Here is a 20,043-nt window from a genome sequence, read left to right on the forward strand (position 1 = left end):
TGAAAGCTATTTCCTGCACCCCTAATTCTCCCTGTTAGCCAGCAAAGAAGTGGGGGGTCCAAAGTGTGAGAAAGGATTTGATATGCAATCAGCAGGAACAAAATTCCTTGGTTTAGAAATAATCATAAGCTGATTTTTCCAGAAACACACAAGTGATGCCATCAGCGAGGGGTTAATTTCAGACCCAGCCCCTAGCTTGTGCAAAGGCAAAAAGTTTTTCAATGTGTATGGTGGCCTGAGCCTCATAGCATCAGAAATCTTGAGTTTAATGAAAACAATGAAGGCAGAAATCAAATTATTACAATGCCAAGAAAGTTGACTGGAATACACTGCACTTAAATTTCTAAATTGATTTAAATTTCTAGTCAATTTATTTTGGGGAATGTATGCGTTTGAATCCATGCTCTGCAATTTCCATAACTCGACAACTGTTCATTGAGCTGGATGTCATATGGTAGGGTTAATCAAAGTGTGGTTCCCAGATGTGCAGTGCTAGTATCACCTGATGGTTTGTTAGAGATACAAATTCTTGAGTCACACCCCAGACTGGAAGAATCAGAAACTGGTGATCAGGCCTAGCAAACTCTAGTATAACCGCCCCTTCCAGTGGTCCTGATGTAGTTCAAGTTTTGCAGCACTGAGGTCAACATAACTGTTAGGAGCTCAGACTTTGGGTCTGAATTCCAGCCCCACTATGAGACTTTGGGTAGTCACTTGCCTCGGTAAGCTTCAGCCTCCTCTTCCACAGACTGTGTTTAGCTCTATGCTCAGTAACTACCCCCAGCGTTCAGAGTGTGAGGCATGAGGCCTGGTGCTGGCCAGACATGAAAGAACCACACTGCTCTTCACGGTGGTTCTTAAAGTCCACTGAAAGAACTCAACAGCCTAGCACAAGGTTTGGCAAACTTTATCTGTAAAGAGATGGATAGTAGATATTTTGGGCTTTATAGGCCATACGGTACCCATCTCAACTTCTCAACTCTGCCTTTGTGCCATGAAAGCAGATATGGTGAATAAGCATGGCTGTGTTTCAATAAAACTTTATTTATGGACAAAAAAATTTGAATTTCATATCATTTTCACCTGTCAACTCTTATTCTTCTTTTGATTTTTTTTCAACCATTTAAAAACACAAAAGCCATTCTTACTCAGGAGCTGCATATAAATAGGCAGCAAGCCAGGCTTGTTCTAGAGAAAGTAGTTCGCTGACCCTAGTCTAGCACCCTCATACTGGTAAAGTGGCAAGCCAGAGTTTTGTCATGTGTCAGATGAAACCAATCCTGCTCATGCTGAAGGTTGTTGTGAGACAATAAATATCTGTAAACTACCTAGTAGGCTGCCTGACATGGAGAAAGCCCTCAGCAAATGACAGCTACTGTCATTATTATAACGAAATGTTCATCTCATGAAAAAAATGCTAACACTGGATGATCTAGGACAACGAGTTGGAGCAGGGCAGGAATACAATGGAAATGTGTGGGCAAAACAGAGATTCAGGTTTACAAACAGATTTTCTCTAAGCACCATTGGCCATATGTCTATTAGCGTGTCCCTGAATTTATACACACAGAAATAAGCAGTAAAAAATAAGCAAACCGAACAAAGAGACTGAAATCACCTTGCTCTCTTGACTTAAAAGAAGACATGTGGTTTGTTCTGGACATTTAAATTGCTCCCATATGTGTAATACCCTCCTGGAGCAATGAAACAACTCAAATAAAAGTGCATCAAGTCTGTCTCTGCCCTCAAAGCCTCCAGGAGTTCACACTACCACACTGAGACCAAAGAGCCAACTCACACATCCCACAAAGCAGCACTCCCTTGGGAAAATTCACAGCTGCACAACATCTGGGGGGAAATTAGGCTCAGGATATGGTGAAACCGGGGACTACATTTTCAGATAAAATTTCAAGGGCTCATCAAAGGCTCATCACATGTGTCCCTGAGTCAGGCGCTCATTACTTGCTCATCAGTCGCCAGCCTTTGGCTGCTAGGAGTCCATCCAACAGGTGTGTCCTCCCCATCTGAACCTGACCCGCGGGGCCAATCCTTTCTGCAGCCCCTTACACTACTCTCATTGTCTCTGAGTCTAGGGGTCTCTTCTGATGGTGAAGATGAATACCTGAAGGAGCCTGCTGTCCAATACAGGAGCCACTAGGCACATGTGGCTTTTGAGCATTGAAACATGGCTGGCATAACCAACAAACCACATTTTTTAAATGTCATTTCATTTTAATTTATTTACCTTTAAAAAATAATGTTCCATTCAGCTATTGGAAAAGGTGTAAGCACATTTCAACTTAGACGAGTGAACTTACTTTTTTACTTTAAATTAGTAAAATCAAAATACAAATCAAGTATTTCTGATGAAAAATTTAGAATTCAAACTGAGAGATGCTATAAGTGTAAAACGTACACTGAGTTTTAAGAATTGTTTGTAAACAACAGCTATAAATATCTCATTAATTTTTATATTGAGTACATTTTGAAATGAAAGTATTTTGGATATATCAAGTTAAATAAAACACATTATTAAATTCTACATGTTTCTTTTTTGCTTTTTAAAAAATGGCTATTAGGAAATGTATAATTGCATAAATAGCCTACATTATATTTCTGTTGGACAGCACTGCTACAGACCATGAAATAAGGGTATTATTGTTTTATTCATATTAATCACAAAGCCAGAATGGGACTTAGGGTCGGTCTAGCTCTGACCTCTGCACCCCACAGTCTTCCTACTGCCCACGCCCCAGAGAGCAGCTCCAGCGTCTTTTCTTGGGTACCACTTTCTCTGATAAGGCAAATGCTTCACAAAGAGAGACTTTCACTTCTCTTTCTTTTGAGTCCAGTCCATTGTTGCAGCCAGTCACGCAGCAAGCAGCACCAGGAATCACAGCCCTGCTCGCTGCAAGTGCATATGGCCCACTAGTCCCAAGGAGGGGGATCAATTCACAACAGTCGTTTGCTCATTCTAGTTCTCAAAATCTGAGATGACTATTGCAACCAGGTTTTAATCCCAGATCAGGACTCATTTCCAACCCAGAACATACACATGTTACTTCCAATTTGTGATCATGATCTTCTCAGAGCAAGATGCAAACAGTTTTCATAGCTGACCAGAGAAGTTTTTATTTTGTGTCTAGTAAATGCACAGCTAATAAACTCACTAACAAACCAAATAGCCTTTGAAATCAGAGAGAAGTCCCTTCCAGAAAAGGATTTTACGTGTGATAGTTTTCAGATCTGAGTAAATATTAAGATAAGATTGAATGAATGTGGATGTATATTTATATTTACTATGTGTGCACAGAGACACACACCTTTAAAAAAAAAAAAAAAAAAAAACCCATGAAAATGACCCAAGTATCCTCTTTCTTTGGCCTCCGACAAATCTGTTTAGGAGTTAACTTCTCCCTCACTCTCTCAAGTACCAGATGTTGTTGGCCCCCACCCCTCCACATCACACAGGAAATGAAAGAGAGGCCTGCAGATATGGAGTGTGGGGTAAGGGGCTTCTCAAAGAATGTCACCCTACCCTAGGGCTGCTGTTTATTAAACTCTCTTAGTATCCCAGGCCAAGGTCTCTGACTTAGTGACTTTAAATCAGTTTACAATCAGAACCAGAGCCTGGTCTCAATTTTTGAGTTGAGAGAGACAGCAATAGACAAAGCGCAGATAATCCCTTCACCTCATTTGAACCTTTTCCTAGGCCCACTCTCCTGCTGACAAACCTTTACAGAGCTGCTAACAAGGAGAGAAACGAACCAATTTGGGGTTTAGCACCCGTTTTCTTTCCCTGCTCAGGTGAAGTCGCTAATTGGCAGTAAAAGGCATAAAAAGTGTACCTCAGAATGGCTGGAGGCAAACGGGTCTGGATAATCCATAAACTGAATAATGAGCCTTTTAATAACCAGGAGCTAACTGCAGCTTTTGGTAATGGGATCCAGGTAGCACTTGTAAATCTACTCCCTCCAATTAGAAAAATGCCTTCCTCCACTGTTCCCTAAAGAAAGGAAACAGAAAAGAACCTCATTCAACTCCTAGCCCTCAGGCATAAATGTGTGTTAAATTCTCACAAACAGAAATTTTTCTCCTGGAGAGAAGCTTTCATAACTTTGCTCAGTCGTTTACTAGAAAGCTTAATAGGCTTCCTCTGTTTTCCTCAGACCTAAACCCCTTCTTTCTCCCACTAGTCCTTCAACAAAGGTTTCCTCGATTCCAGCTATTACCAGTACTAATAATACTAATAATATTTTTTGCCGTTTCCACTTCATACCTGTGCAGTGCACTCTGCTTTGCAAAGTACATTCACAAGCATTATCTCTTTTGGTCTCCAACACCACCCCAGGGACAGATCTAGTTGGGGAGCCTGAAATGTATATAATTTGTGGGATTCCTTGATAAAATGAATATAAAATTATAAATACCAAAATGCTAGTGTCTCTTCCCAGAACCTTGGAAGGGCCCTGAAGCTTGCGCTTAGGGTGAGTCCAACTCTCCCTCACTCCCACCCACAAAAAGGACATAAACGTTCACATAACTTGCCCAGGGTTAAAGATCTATACAGAGTTAAACAGAATTAAAACCTTCTTATCTCCTCAGTCTTTGCAGCCCCTCTAGTTCCTCTAGTTCCTCTGTCACAAAGGAAACTCAGAGGAACAAATAAAAACAACACAGCTAAAAGTGGTCCCCATCAGGCCACCAGATTAGGAAGTTGTCTAGACTGGATATTGCCTGGGGTAGAAGATGGTGAAATAAATTCAGAATCCCTATAAATATTTACTTAATTGGCACTGAAGGTAAAAGACAAGCTCTATAGCTTGTCCAATCCGCAGCCCAGGACAGCTTTGAATGCGGCCCAAAACAAATTTGTGAACGTTCTTAAAACATTATGAGTTTTTTTGTGATTTGCTTTTTTAAAAATTTTTTTAGCTCACCAGCTGTCATTCGTGTTAGCGTATTCTATGTGTGGCCCAAGACAATTCTTCTTCCAATGTGACCCAAGGAAGCCAAAAGTTTGAACACCCCTGCTTAATAACCACACAAAGCCAGGGTGAACCCCACCTCCATCACTTACCACAGGACATGGGACAATTTACTTAGGTTTTCTTAACTTCAGTATCTTCATTTGTAATAAAAGTTTACTTAACACAGAACCCAGCCTGAGCACTCTGGGTGTTCAATAAATGGCACCTATTGTTGCTGTTGTTATCAATCCATCCAAAGAACACTACTTTTACCCAAGCCACTCATTCCCCACAGTGTGCTGATATACGTAGCAAAAGCATCTGCTCAGTCACTGTAAGACTGGAAATTAGGCCAGGCAGCTGCTGAGAATTCAGCATTTCCTGGGCAGCAGTAAGAAATGTCATAGCAGATTTATTAAATGAAGTGACTTGTCTACTTGCCAGGGTTATTCTACGGTTTCAGATTTATCATCTGTGTACCTGTGAAGTCCCTGTGGCTTTCCAGTCTCAGTGAAGCCACACTGTTTTCAAATGCTTTGAGACCTCATGGTTTGAGAACCACACAATCGTTTGGTTGTGGGTGTTTGGGTTTTGATGGGTTTTTTTGTTCTGTTTTGTTTTCTGGTATTTTTTGGTTTATCTGTTTCTGTTAATCTGGGGAACCAAAATGATCATGACAAAAGTTAAACCACGCCTACACTTCCCTTTCTCCCTCCTTCTAGTCCAGTTCTCCCATCTCCCCCCCCCCCCCAACCCCAAATTTTAAATTGGCCCCAGATTTTATATGAGGAATGATAACAGATCTACCTACAAGAAACATACTAAGAAAAAATTTAAGGAGCAAACTAACTGACAAGCTCTAATCCGCTTGCTATACATTAGAGTTAAAAAATCCATGCCACATCCTTGAAGAGCTCAGCTGTTTTCAGAAAACAGGCTGGACCTGTGTCTATAACTGACATCAACAAACATTAATAACACCACTCATACATTCAGCAAACACTTAAGGAGCACCTACTGAGAGCCAGGTTAGTTCTTAGGAACACCAAGTTGAATACAACAAAGCCTTTTCTGTCTTCCACATTCAGGTAAGTAACCATCCCCACCCCACCCATATACTCCCATGCCATGAGGTATAACTTTCAAAGTAATTTGCATAGTTTTAATTCCTAGTTTAATTATTTGCCTTCTCACTGAGTCTATAATCTCACTTAGGGTAAGAACAGAATTCATTTACAAATGCTCAGTAAAAAGGCTCAGTAGAAAGGCTGCGGCTCCCTAACAGTTGATAGTTAAAAAAGAGTTGGGCATGAAAGCAGTTTACTGCCAGTACATGGTAATACCTGATACTACAGGGACAAGAACTTAGACCACAGGAGCATGGAGGAAGCCTGCTGAGGCAGGCGACGGCTTGACCACAGATGTGACTCTAAAGTAGGAGTTGAACAAGGCAGAGGGAGTAAGGATGGAGAGGAAGGGGCAGAGCTGAGAGGTTTTCCTGAGACAGAATTGATGCACTGTAGAGAAGGATTAGATCTGGGGCAGGGGGAGGAAGAGGAAATGAGAAGACGCCAAGTTCGTAACTTGGTATCATCATTCATCTAATTACCTCTCAATCAAGATAAATATATGAGGACAGGTCACTGAAGAGAAGGTAGTTGTGGCTTAGTCATGCATCTATCGTATCAGCTAACTGCTTCATGTTCATAAGCCTCATCAACCTAGTAAAACCTAGTCAAACCATAATCTTCTCGAAGGGAGAAATGATTCACAAGGCTCTTGTGTCCACATGTCCACTCAATGTCCACTTCTGATATAAAAATTAATACAATTCACCTATATTTTTAAAAAATAAAAGTGTACAAGACACTGTGCTAAAAATGTACCTGCTGACCAAAGGTAGAAATCATAAAAGAAAATATGGACAGGATTTATTGCATAAAATGTTAAAGTATCTATAATTTATAAAAGAAGAAAGACAAATGACTAACACAAATTTAAAAGCTTAACTTCACTAATGATCAAATAAATAAATACAAATTGAATCTAAGAGTTTTCCTGTCTATCAAATTTGAGAGACTTTTTAAACACCCCCACAAGATCTTCCCTATAATCTGTCTGCTGGAGCTGCTGAAAACAGAGAATCTGACAAGGGCTCTGGGGCCCAAGAAGACACCAGAGCTACTATGAAAAGAGACTGGTCCTAGACCGGGCACGGTGGCTCATGCCTGTAATCCCAGCACTTTGGGAGGCTAAGTCAGACAGATCACTTGAGGCCAGGAGTTCAAGACCAGCCTAGCCAACATGGCAAAACCCTGTCTCTACTAAAAATACAAAAAAATTAGCCGGGCATGGGGGCACATACCTGTAGTCCCAGCTACTTGGGAGGCTGAGGCACGAGAATTGCTTGAATCCAGGAGGCAGAGGTTGCAGCGAACCAAGATCATGCCACTGCACTGCAGCCTGGGCAACAGAGTGAGACTCTGTTTCAAAATAATAATAATAATAAAGAGACTGGTCCTTGAGTTGATTCTTTATTCAATGGTAGAGCTACACAGCAGATCCGCCTAACCAGGAGCATGGCAAGAAATGAACCTGCTAAGATTCAGAATTTCTTTTTCCCCCTGCAATATAACTAATATACAGATTATCTCATTTAAACTTTAGAATAACCCATTGAGGAATGCATGATCATTCCCATTTTGGAAACTGAGGTAGTGAAATCAAGAAACTTGCTATGGCTCTATAATTAACAAGGAGTGGAGCCATAATTAAAACTCACATATTTCTGGCTTTAAAGTCCAGGCAATGTGAAGTCTGTATTCCAAAATTAAATGACTATGAGGTGATCCCCATTCTGTTTGAGAACTAGCCCTATGTATTGGCAGAATGGGCCCTCGGCATGCACAGCACCTTGAGGGGATAGTTCCATATCCCCTAAAAGACCAAACTTAGCTGCCACAGCATGGGGGTCTCTTCTGAGTGAGGGTCACTATTGTGTAGGCAATAATGATACTTTAATCAATATCTCTCTATCTCAGTTTTCTCATTTGTAAAAATGGATAGTAAAATCCACTGCAAAATTCTGTTGAGAAGATTAGTCTTAGCCCACAGAAGAAAGCTGGCACTGCCTCAAAAGTTATCTTTCTAAAACACAAGCTCCATCATAGTAAATCCTATTTAGTCTTCAAAACACAACTCCAATATCATCAGTGGGAAGCCTGTCTGAACTACCCAGTGACAGGGGCAATTGCTCTCTCCTTCCAGGCTTCTATTATGCCCTCCATGGACCTATGTAGTTTTTACTCTTCACATTGTAACCTAAGCACTCATTTACTTTTCTATCACCCTTACTAAACCGTAAGCCATTTGCGAATGGGGTCAATGGTTTATGCATCTTGTGATGTAAAAGGAATCAGAACAGGCCACCCCAAAATATATCACTTTGGCATATTGATTATTTTGAGCTAAAGGCAATTGAGAAAAAGCAGATACAGGAAGGGCTTTCTGACCTCCCCATTTCTACCTAAAAGCAAGGCATAAAATTTCCCATGAGAAATGTCCCTTCCCTGTGCCAGGAATAGGAGAACATTCTTATGATCAAAGATGGAGAGTAAACACCAAGATAAATCTCTACTAAAAACACCCACCTATTTTCCGTTAGTTTTCCCCATACATTTCCCACTTTCTCACAATTGACGGCCCCAGTCCAAATTCCCTTTTTCCTTTGTCTTGTCACATCTCCACAATTTATCCTTCTTTATTAAAATGCTTTATAAACTCTCAGGCCTCTCCCCTTCTTTGGGTCTCTATTTCTTATATAGGAAGCCCTCTATGGTACACATAAAAACATTAACATCAAATAAAATGTGTATGCTTTTCCTCTGTTAGTATGCCTTTTGTCAGTTTAGCTATCAGGACTAGGCACAGAAACTAAGAGGGCAGAGGAAAATCTTTCCTTTTCTACAGATGCCAACACTAAGTCCAGGGCCAGCAAATGGCAGAAAATGTTTCATTCAAAAAAAAAAAAAAAAGTCCATAGTTTTATCCTCATAACAACTCTGTAACGCAGTGGTTATAAGTCTATGAACACTTCAACATGGGAAAACTGAGGCTCCAAGTTGCAGTGGCTGTCTAAAATCATATGCAAGAGGCCAAGCTTGCACAGAACTCAGGTCTCTGGACTGAAACCTGTATTCTGCACTGTTCATTTGTAGCTTTTCAAAGACAACAAAGAAAAAAGACCCAGCCCAGACTGTCTAGACCATGACTAGAGAAAGTGATTGCTCAAAGATGTTAGGAACTGAATGGTATTAGGACATCTTAAAAGTCATCACCTGGGAGAACCCGGGAGGCGGAGCTTGCAGAGAGCGGAGATCGCGCCACTGCATTCCAGCCTGGGCGATAGAGGGAGACTCCGTCTCAAAAAAAAGAAAAAAAAAAGTCATCACCTGGGAAAGTATTGGAACAGCAGTAAAGTATACGGAAGGTTGACATATCTGGGTCTAAATCCAGGATCTCTCTGTCATTAAACCTGTGTGGCCTTGGGCAAATCTCTTAAACTAGGGAGCTTCAGCTTTCTTCTCCGTAAAATGGGGTTTAAAACAATGATACTTATCTTTTAGGGTTTTATGTAAAGATTAAAGAATAAAAGATATTTTGTATTTTATAAAAAATAACAGTTATAAGAAACAGACTGAGGATATAGTAAGGATCAACCAAACTGCACTTATTATTATATGTTACAGGAAAAAATGGTACATATTAAATCCCTGTGACACAAAGTATTTTTCACACCCTATCTTATTTCATCCCCACAGCAGGTGCCTTGTGAAGCAGGTGCCACTACTTTGATCTTATATTGAAGAAACTAAGGCCCAGAGACATTTAAGTAACTTGTTCAACATCACAGAGGTAGCAGTGGGCAGAGCCAGCATCCAGGCATATCTTTCTGAGTCTAAAACCCAGATCAGTTTCAGTGGAGGGAAGATAAGGTGAACAGAAATGTCCCAAATGTCTGAGAGCAGTGTGAAGTGCTAGAAGAGACAGATTGGACCAGATTTATGTGTAGTTGGGATGTGCATTAAAGATGTTTACCACACGTATAGGATAAGGCAGGGGAGAAACCAAAAGGGAAAAAGATGGCCAACAATAAATATCATGCTCCTCAATGTCCCTTTCAGCAAATAACACAATGAATAGTAAAGATGACTCATATTCATATTTCAGTCCTTGTGCTAAGAGCCTCCAGGTTAAATATCGCATATTGTCATACTGATGTATTATTTCCTCATGATTTTGCTACCATTTGTTATGTCCTGGAAAATGTTCTGAAACAAAAAGAGGAAGTTCAGAAAGATCACAGGAAACTTCTGATCTCCTTTATGCAAAGAAGGGGAAACAAGTTCTACGAGGTTAGTCTCTTATTTTCATCATTAACACTAGGCACGTTAGAAGATGATTCAGGTAACCAGAATAGCAGTAGATGACTTCATATTATCTTATAGAGGAATAAATGCTACTTCACAATAACACAACAACAACGAAACGAATTTTTTCCTGGTATTTTCCTTCATCACACAGTTCCCCCATGCTTGGACAAATAGGTCTTTGCATTCTCCAGTCAAGGCCCAGGAAACTTTCATACTGTGCATGTTTTTGATTCATGCAGCCAGGTTATGTTCTTGTAGAAAAGTAGTGAAAAAAAAAAAAAAAAAAACTAGGGTTGGGGAAGCCTCTGCCAGTGGGATGGAAAGTTCTTTTTAAGTGAGTTCCTCACACCAAGTCCTCCCACCTGAGGCCACAAGTCTGTGAACCCAGAAAGATGCTCAGTTGAGGCTAAGAATCCGGTCTTGGAGAAAGAAAACTCAACAAAGAAGGGGTGGCTGAGCGCACTTTGACAGAGTAGAAAATCATTTTGTCTATTCAAATTTATGAGCATAAGGAGAGGGAGAGGTTCTCTACTAACATATACATCCTTGTGTGAACTTTTCCAAAGTAGAGCTAAGGGCACACAGAGCTAGCAGATCTCACAGAAAACTCATTCCTAAGGGACTACCTGTAAACTCAGAAGTTTCTGTCTTCACATGATCAAATGCACAGTAGAGACCACCTCCGCTCTTCCCTCCATTAAAAGCGCTATGCCCCTCACCACCAGCAGCAACTCACGCCTAGCCGCTCCACCCCTCCCCGTGGCCCCTGAAAGGCCTCAGGCTCCACAGAGCCGCGGGACCCGCGGGAACACCCCTCCTCTCCCTACCATCCCCATTATTCGGCACACAGCCCTGCTCTTCCCTGGAGCCAACAGTCTGCAGCTCCTTCAATGCAGGCGCGAGCAGGCAGGAATGGTGGGAAAAGAAGCTGTGCCAGCTGCATGTTTCAGAATCTCCCTCCATATGCATTTGCCAAAGGAACAAAAAGAAAATCAATGCCAGGAAAAGACAACTGAGATGAGGATGCGGTGGGACCGCGGCTGACTCCGTGCCTCTGAGCAGCAAGGGGCTGGCCAACCACGCGTCCGAGCCACAGATCCGAGTCGTTACCTTCAGGATGCAGGCCATGGCGCTCCGCCGGCCCTCCTGCCACCGAGCAGCGGGTGCGCCTGGGTCAGGGGCAGTCCCGGGGGCAGGATGGAGGCTGGTACCGCGGCAGGACCGCTCCAGCCCACATTCCCGCAGATCCAAATAAGGGGACCGCGGGGCAAGCTGCGCCGCCACAGACCCCGCCCCCCGAGCCGCGGCCCCGCCCCCGTCCCCATCCACTGGCCCGCGGCCCGCGCGGCCCCGCCCCCGGGTCACGTGCCGTCCCGGGCGCCGGCGCCGGCGGCCCCTCGGTGCCTGCTACTTCTTTCTCTTGTTTTCTTCTGTGAACGTTTCGCGGCTCGGCGTGCACCGAGTGCGCTCCGCAGCAGGCAGGGACCTGGGTCCCGCGGGGGCCAGAGAACGGCCTTTTCTTCTCGGTTCCGTCTTCTCTCACACATCAGAGAACTCCTTTTTACAGACGTTTCACACTTTGTCAAACTTCTGTGCGTTTGGCATCGCCCTTCTACAGACTTTGGGCACATCAAAGGGTGTTTCAAAAGTAGCAACGAAGTTCTCCCTGGGCTGTTCAAGGATTGAGCCTTCACTCTGTGATGGGCTTATCTAAAATTAATAATTTGCACTAATAAGGTAGCACAAATATCAACGAATGAAAGCCGTCATGAACCTTACACTGTGTATGGTATTTTGTGTGTGTGTGTGTGTGGTGTATTTTATATATACATATATGTGTGTACGATATATGGATTATTGCCTTTTCCTGCTACAACTTTGTTTATGAAATCCTATGTGCATAATATACAGTCTACAGATACAGGATGCACACGTGTATATTGTATTAGGTACATGTTGATTGTACAATATATGTTTATAAAGTGTGTGTGTGTACATGACAGGACTTTGCTCTTCCCTGCTTCAAGCAAGAGCTGGCTAAGAGAAGCAGTTATTTCTACAAATAGAGTAAGCGCATTGCAGAAGGGAGAAAGCATTCCGTGTACACACACAGATTTTTACCAGTTGGTCTATCAGAAAAAATTTTAAAGCAGCCCCCAAATATTTACCCAAAAGAAGTTTCACTTGCTAGAAGCCCCGTCTAGTTTGCCTCCATGGAATCAGGAAAAGCACTGTGGGCTGGTGGTGTCATGAGATTGGCTCACAAACCAGGAGGCAGAAACCAGGCTTTCAAGGAATTTGGTATTTTCTTTGATGAGAACTTGCAAAATGCTTAGAGAGCAGGAGTAACCACAGGAAGGAGGTTGCAGAAGCTGAGCCTGTGGATGAACTGCCTGTCCCATGGGAAGCTCCTGGCTTCAGTCTCCCTGGGGTACCACACCCTGTCTTCGACTTCTTACTCCTGTGGCTCCCTCCTCTGCCTTACAGATCCAGTGTGTTTTCAGTAAGAACTCCTAGTTTGGAAAGATATACTTTGCTGCTGTAGCTCGTGGTCCTTCATGGGCCAGGAAAACTCAGTATTTCATTCATTCACTCATCCCTTGATTACCTCCACAAACTTTTTTTATTGAGCTACTACTAAACGGAGGAATAAACTTTATTCCCCTTCCAGTAAGTGGAGGAAAAATATTGAGGACCTTTCAGGGATAGGAGAATGACTTTCAGGATATCTAACATCAACTTGGGCTCACAGTTAAGTGAGAAAGATAAGAATAAAAGATACATGATACTATAACATGGAAAAGGCCTTAGCCAAATTGGAAGCAAAGTTCTCAGGAAGGAGAATCTGGGCCTGGCAGAACAGCAGGGCAAAGGGGCAAGGGTGGGCAGACCACATCGTTCTCTCCAGGAAGTTTGCACATCCGGAAAGCGAAACAGCAGGCCCTAGTGAACAGCCCCGCTAAACACTTCCCTGCAGGGTATCCTTGATCAAGTTTCTTAACCTCTCTTTAATCCTTACCTTATCTAATAGTATCTATCCTCAAGAGAATTAAATGAGATAATAATGTTTGCAAATGCACTCAGCTCAATTTCTAGCACTATGAGCACTTTTTAAATGATAGCTCTTTATGTAAAGAAGAAAATCTTCCACTAAAGATAGATTTGTGGGAGAAGCTGAGTAGGATGATTGCCATCAACCTTGGGTGTCTCAGGAGGATGAACACCAACAAAGCAAACATTTAACATGTTATGTCTTGGGTATGCCATGATGGGGCCTTTACTCACTCCCTCAATCCACTTGGGTATGGCTTTCTCCATTAAATTTCTACCCACCCATGTCCATGCTTCCCAAGGTGTTATGTTTTGTTAGCATCCAAAAGTTATGTCTAAATACAACTAGAAATCTTTATAACAATCTAAAACAAACTCAAGTTCTAGAATAAATCTGGACTGGAAGGTTTACAAAACAATCTTAACAATCACTGTTTTAGATGGACCACTCTTGATGTCTGGAAAAGAAAAAAAGCTTTTAGATGAAAATAAAAACAGGTTTTGAACCTACCAGGGAATGCAGTTATAGCCAGATTTGTTGGGGCTGGGAGGGTAGGAGTGTGTGGCCAGAATTTTTTTTGTTTTAAAACTGGCCAAACTACAGAAACAGCTTAGTCAAGTCCATAGGTGTAGCATAATTTTCCAGCTCTAACGTTGTGACTTAAAGCCAAGAGCTTCTATTTCCAAAAATAATCATAACAAACTGGAAGCATCCTTCAATTAAATAAAATATCTCATTTGATCCTCACAACATCCACATGGATGTTATCATCCCCAGCTGGTAACTAGGGGCACAGGGGTTTGAATCTAGGGACTTGTGGGTTTGCCATCTTAACTGCTACATTCAGCTGTCCAGTATGTTAGAAGCCCAATCTCTGTCATTTGTCACTCTTCAGATTTCACCTGTTGTCTTAGTGTAGCCATAGGAAAACTTAGGGTAAGTATGAATCCTCCCTGGGATACGTACTAGGATGCAAAACCTAGGGCAAGAATGTGAGTATGCAGGGGATAGGTACACTCTATCAATCTGAGTGTACCGGATAGATGCACTCACGCTGTATTTTTCAACCCTCAGCTCCTGGGTCCTACCTTAACAAAGACCCCGCACTTCTCATCGGTCTCTTACCAACCAAGCTGTTACCACCTTCTGTGCATGAGAATGACTTCCAATGAAAGATTCTCACTGCTGTATCTCACCTGCTACCTGGGGGTGCCACAGAGCAGCCTGCCAGCCTTTGCTTCCCTTCATGGAGAGATCCCTGGGGACTGCCCTTTCACTACCTCAGCCTCCCTAGGGCTCTTCTTGGTTCCAACTGGTCCATCTTCCCTCTCCTCAGAGGCCTTTCACCTGTGAGATTTCACCATGCCTCAAGGTGAAGACTTTATGAGTTATGACAAGTCATGGGTGAAAATTTGCTATTTAAATTCAGTTTTGCTTCAATGTAAACAGCCCCATTACCCCGTAATTCTCAGAGTTATAACATACAGTTAGTTCCCTAATAGAAATAGAATTAACATGCTGACTCTCATAACTTCTCCAATTTCAGCCTGCACATATATTAATTTAATATATTTATATGCAACACAGAGTCATTTATTAAGATTTTAATTGGATCTCAATTTTTCCAATCTAAAGATTTTAAATGAATTCCAGATATCATAAAACTCTTTTTGTCATCCACTACATAAATTATGCCTCCATAGGAAACTGTGACTGGAAGATCCATTAGAAAATGTTATGGGAAAGTCATTTTTTTAACGTTCTGAGCCAGGATAGGAAATGATCTTCTTTTTCTAGAAACCATTGCACTGTTGTAATTGTGACCTAGGAAATTTTTCGTATCCTGAAGTAGGCATCTAGGTGTCCAGGTCCACATGTGTATCTCTAGTTGTGTTTAAGTGCATCTGTGGCTATGCCCTTTTAGGTGGCTGTTTATGAGAATACACTGACATATGGGGTTGAGCTTCATTTCCCTCTTTTTTGATAGTAGGACATTCCAAAATTTCATCCAGTTTGCATTCCCAGGACTTGAGCTTACTGCTATTTCAAACCTTTACACAGTTCTAATCCAGAATTCGTCATTATCCCTGACTATACTGATATTTATCTGGGATGAACTCCAAGACAAGTTAGGCATGATTTAAAATTGCATTTTTTAAATATTATATTCAGTAATGTTCCCCCTTAACTTCATCTCAGCTATTGGAAGATTCCATCTTTTCCCAAATTTTGTTTTCAAATGAACCAGTAAAAAAAGCTGTTTTTAATTTTTTAAAAATCCACAACTAATGTTGTTTACCTACTTTTCATTACCTAGAAGAATGTAGTTTTTAACCTGATTTGTTTTTCTTAAAGAGTTTCCCTGTAAGATTTTTCTTAAAAAACATAATCAATTAAAAGTAAATATGGACTAGGCATGGTAGCTCACGTCTATAATCCCAAAACTTTGGGAGACCCAGGCAGGCCTATCACCTGAGGTCAGGAGTTCAAGACCAGCCTGACCAAAATGGTGAAGCCCCTAAAACTACAAAAATTAGTTGGGGGTGGTGGTGCACACCTGTAGTCTGAGCTACTTGGGAGGCTGAGGCAGAATTGCTTGAACCTGGAAGACAGAGGTTGCAGTGAGCCAACATCATGCCACTGCACTCCAGCCTGGGCGACAGAGCTAGACTTCATCTCAAAAAAAAAAAAGGAAATATGGCTAGAAGCATTGGCATGTAGTTTTAATTAAGTTTGTGTTGGATCTCTCCAAGGCTGTTGAAGGCTCCATTATTAATTGAGTCTGATATTTCTTAACCATGTTTCCCAGAATTTGTTTCCTTTTTATTGTGAGATTCCCCTCATGTGTGTTTCTCTACACTCTTCTTGGATTTCTCCTCTCAGTGAGGCCCAGTCACATGCTGCCCTAAAAGATTAGAGTGGAAAGTTGGTATTTGAAACGCTTCCATGCAGGACTGATGGGAACACCCAGGGGAGAGGGCCCGACAGTTGGGTTTTGCTGCAGTTTATTTTGCCTGAACCATTTTTTCTCTAATGGTCTGGCCCTCAGAAACCCTCTGGAGAGAGCTACGATTTTTGCTAATTCTTCGTGTCAATACCATCCCCTTCCAGGAATCTCCCCGAACCCTCCTGTTTGTATCTCTTTCTGAACTATTGCCTAAAAAGTAGAAGAACAACATCATCCAATGCAAAGAGAAAAGGTCCAAAAAGAAGTCACCTAAGTACATTCTTTACAGAACCCCTGAAACACAAGGTATTGTTACTGTGCCCAACAATGTCGGTATGTATCAAGCTGCTCCCAGCACACCTATGTGAAGGTGGAGCAGACAAACTGAGAGAGTAAAGGGGCATGTCCCCTGTGAGAAAGCCATTCATTCTTTTCAAGAGCAACAGATATAAAGCAACAAGTGACTTAGGAATCTGAAAATCCTGGTTCATTTGTTGGTTTAACAAACATTTGCAAGCCCAGGTGATGCGTATAGGAAGCAGAAACAATTTGTGAATGGGCTTCCTCATATAGTCAAAACTTTCAGTGGCCTCTTGATATATTTATAGGCCTGCCAACATTCTTTCCATAATCATTGCCCGTTATTCTCTTACACCAACAGTTGGCAAGCTTTGTCAGCAAAGAGCCACACAGTAAATATTAGCCTTTGCAAGCCATTTGGTCTCTGTCACCACTATTCAACATTGCCATTGTAGTACAAAAGCAGCCATAGATATAAACAACGGGCAGTGACTGTGTTCCAATAAAACCTTTTAATGGACACTAAAATTTCTATTTCATATACTTCTCAGTGCTATAAAATATTATTCTTTGTTTTTTTAACTATTTAAAAATGTACAATCCATTTTTGATTCTGCAGATGTAGAAAAACAATCTGCAGACCCAATGAGGCCCATGAACAGTAGTTTGCCAACCTCTGTCTTGACTTTTGCATTCTTTATTCAGCTGGATTTCACCCTCCTTCAATCCCAGATCAAATCCCATTTGGCCCTTGATGCCTTTTCAGACCACCCTAGTCTAGTGTAGCTTCTCCTCTTTGAATTCCAACAATTACTATTTGCAAAATTCTTTTGGCAATGAGTCACATCCTATCTGGTGGAATTTTTTTCTAGTGTTGACTTGACCTATTATCTACATCTTTTTTGTTATTATTTTTAGCCTTACTTCCCTAATAGATTGTAAGCTTACTGATTTGTTCTTTCCTTTTCAGCCTTCACCTTTTTATGCCCCCAGCAAGGAAATACAGTACCTTTCATACTCAGTAAATGCTGATTAATCTGATTCGATTCATTCATTTCTGAAGAGATAACTAAGAACTCCAGATGAAAGATGCTAGCAACCATAAATGTATGAAATTGAAAATCAGATTGTCCTACTATTCTGGATGCTGCTCAAAGGTTTTAGGTAAGAAACTTTAGATGTGTTATTACTTCCTTCATCACATATGATATTTTCAGATCATCTTATATTTCTCTATAAGGCCTTTTCTACTTTTTAATCATCAGACTGATTACTTGATTTGGACGGATTTTGAGTTCATGTTTAACGACAAGAGTGACCTGTGATTATCCCTGTGGGTGTTCTCAGTTGATTGAGAAATCAGTGACACTTTTCTTCTAAGTGGAAACTATCTTATTTATATCAAGATTTTTTAAAAATCACTGTATGTAGTACTTTTTAATCAGCCATGGTGCATTGTGTTTATTTGATATTTAGTGTAGTTAAAAATGATTCACTAACACTATGATTTCTTTTTCAGTTTGTTCCACTTTACTTCATCTTCATTTTTATTAAAATATAATTAATAGAATCATAAATAAATCTGTTTTGCCTAATAGATGAAGATTTTCAAAAGCATCAAAGATTTAAATAACTGAGTTTGTGGTTTTTACTGACACCTTTATAATTAAGAAATAGTAAGAAATTACATACTAAATAATGGCATGTTCCAAATAAGATTAGTTTTCCCTTCCAAATGGTGAATTCAGCAGTATTTAGGACAAGCACTGCATAATTTGAACACTAGAAAAATGTCTATCTCATTCTTTCATCAGCTTACATTTTAAATGAGTTATTCACAGCGGTCTGTTTCCATTCTTTAATGGTAATAAAACTTTGCCATTTAAAAATTGGCAAAGAATAGCCAACCACCTCTCTCCCTATAAACTAGCCCTTGTCCATATTTTCAGCAAAAGTATGTCTATTAGCATAACCATGGGATGAATCTAAAATATTTGTAAACAACATTTGTCCGAACACATTTTTAAAAGTTTAATGCCTATGCACTACTTTTCTTTGACCTGTTTTTTTGTTTTTCATTATTTTTGGTATTTTTTGTTTGTCTGTTTCCTTACTTTCTTTCTTTTTTAATAGAGATGGGGTCTTGCTATGTTGCTTATGCTGGTCTTGAACTCCTGGCCTCAAGCAACTCTTCCACCTTGGTCTCCCAAAGTGCTCAGATTACAGGCGTGGGCCACTGCACCCAGTCTATTTTTGGTACTCTTATCACTCCATTTTGACCCTTCTTTCTTTTACAACATCCTTTACTCATTTTCCCCTGGGGAGGTTTTTGAGTTTAAATTTAACAAGAAAATTAAATACGATAAGGTATATTTTTCTTTGAGAAAGTACTAGTTTGGCTCAAGTATTTGTCTGAATAAAATGCAAATACTCAAAGCAAATACCAAAATTTGTGAAGGGTCTGAAAATTTACCCCACATGCAAACTAAGAAATTATTTACACATTTTTATGGCTGTTGGATAAAGGTACAGGACCCCTGGGCCAGAGATGTAGAACTGTTTATTACTTACAGTTATGGGACTACTTGTTACAGCAATTGCACCCATTCCCCAAGCCCCAGTTCCCATATGGTAACTTGAAGAAAACCAAGCCACGGTGGGTTTTGTTTAAAAGAAAAAAATCCTGAGCTTAGGGAACTCAAATACTTTATAATAGGCAGTAAGCATGCTAGTGCACTGCTCTTGAGGGAAATATTCTTTCTGTCTTTCTGTCTCTCCCTTTTTCTCCCCCAAGGCTAGTCAATAATGCAAATATCCTTGAAAAGATAATCTATAACAAAGGCATTCTCTAGCTCTTATCCCAAGACATACAGAAACTTAGGAAGTCCATAGAGAATTGCCTCCTACCAGTGATCACTTTCCTTGTACATGCCATTATGAATTCTGACTCCTGTGGTGCTGTGTACCTACTCTCAACGAATTTAGGCAAAGGATATATGAGGCATTCGACACTGTTTGTTGGATAAATGTGAGCTGTCTCAAATAATTTTTAGTAAGTAGAGTTTGTAAAAATAATAAGTAATTATAAGTAAGTATATTTGTTATTTCTCCTCCAGTCCTAGACATCATATTCCATTAAAACCTGCTGTGCTCTAAAAGTAAATATTTACTCACTGACTCTAAAATATCCTTTATTTTATTTTCTTTCCATTTTCTTCTGTTATACACACACACACACACACACACACACACACAATCTTTCTCTTGGCCAGAAAATACTTACATTATTACTAAAAGTTTAGCCATGTAGAGAATGGTTACAGATGAGTTATAGATGAGTAG

General features: G+C 40.7%; 1 protein-coding gene across 9 annotated transcripts in view; it reads right to left on the bottom strand.

Moving 5' to 3' along the window:
• Positions 1-11,687, bottom strand: part of ST6GALNAC3 (ST6 N-acetylgalactosaminide alpha-2,6-sialyltransferase 3) — a 566,662-nt gene extending 554,975 nt beyond the window's left edge. For 5 of the 9 annotated variants that reach the window (XR_004228425.1, XM_023209236.3, XM_031933825.1 and 2 more), the window contains exon 1: positions 11,513-11,687. Coding sequence is in view for 6 of the 9 variants with exons in the window: in XM_023209236.3 (XP_023065004.1) it covers positions 11,513-11,530 (18 nt within the window). In the remaining 3 variants the exon portion in view is untranslated. The remainder of the gene's footprint in view (positions 1-11,512) is intronic. The other 4 variants (XM_031933826.1, XM_031933831.1, XM_031933834.1 and 1 more) reach the window with 1 other exon arrangement.
• Between the last annotated feature and the right edge of the window lie 8,356 nt (positions 11,688-20,043).

The sequence above is a fragment of the Piliocolobus tephrosceles genome, chromosome 1 (assembly GCF_002776525.5).
Source record: "Piliocolobus tephrosceles isolate RC106 chromosome 1, ASM277652v3, whole genome shotgun sequence".
NCBI classification, from domain to species: domain Eukaryota; kingdom Metazoa; phylum Chordata; class Mammalia; order Primates; family Cercopithecidae; genus Piliocolobus; species Piliocolobus tephrosceles.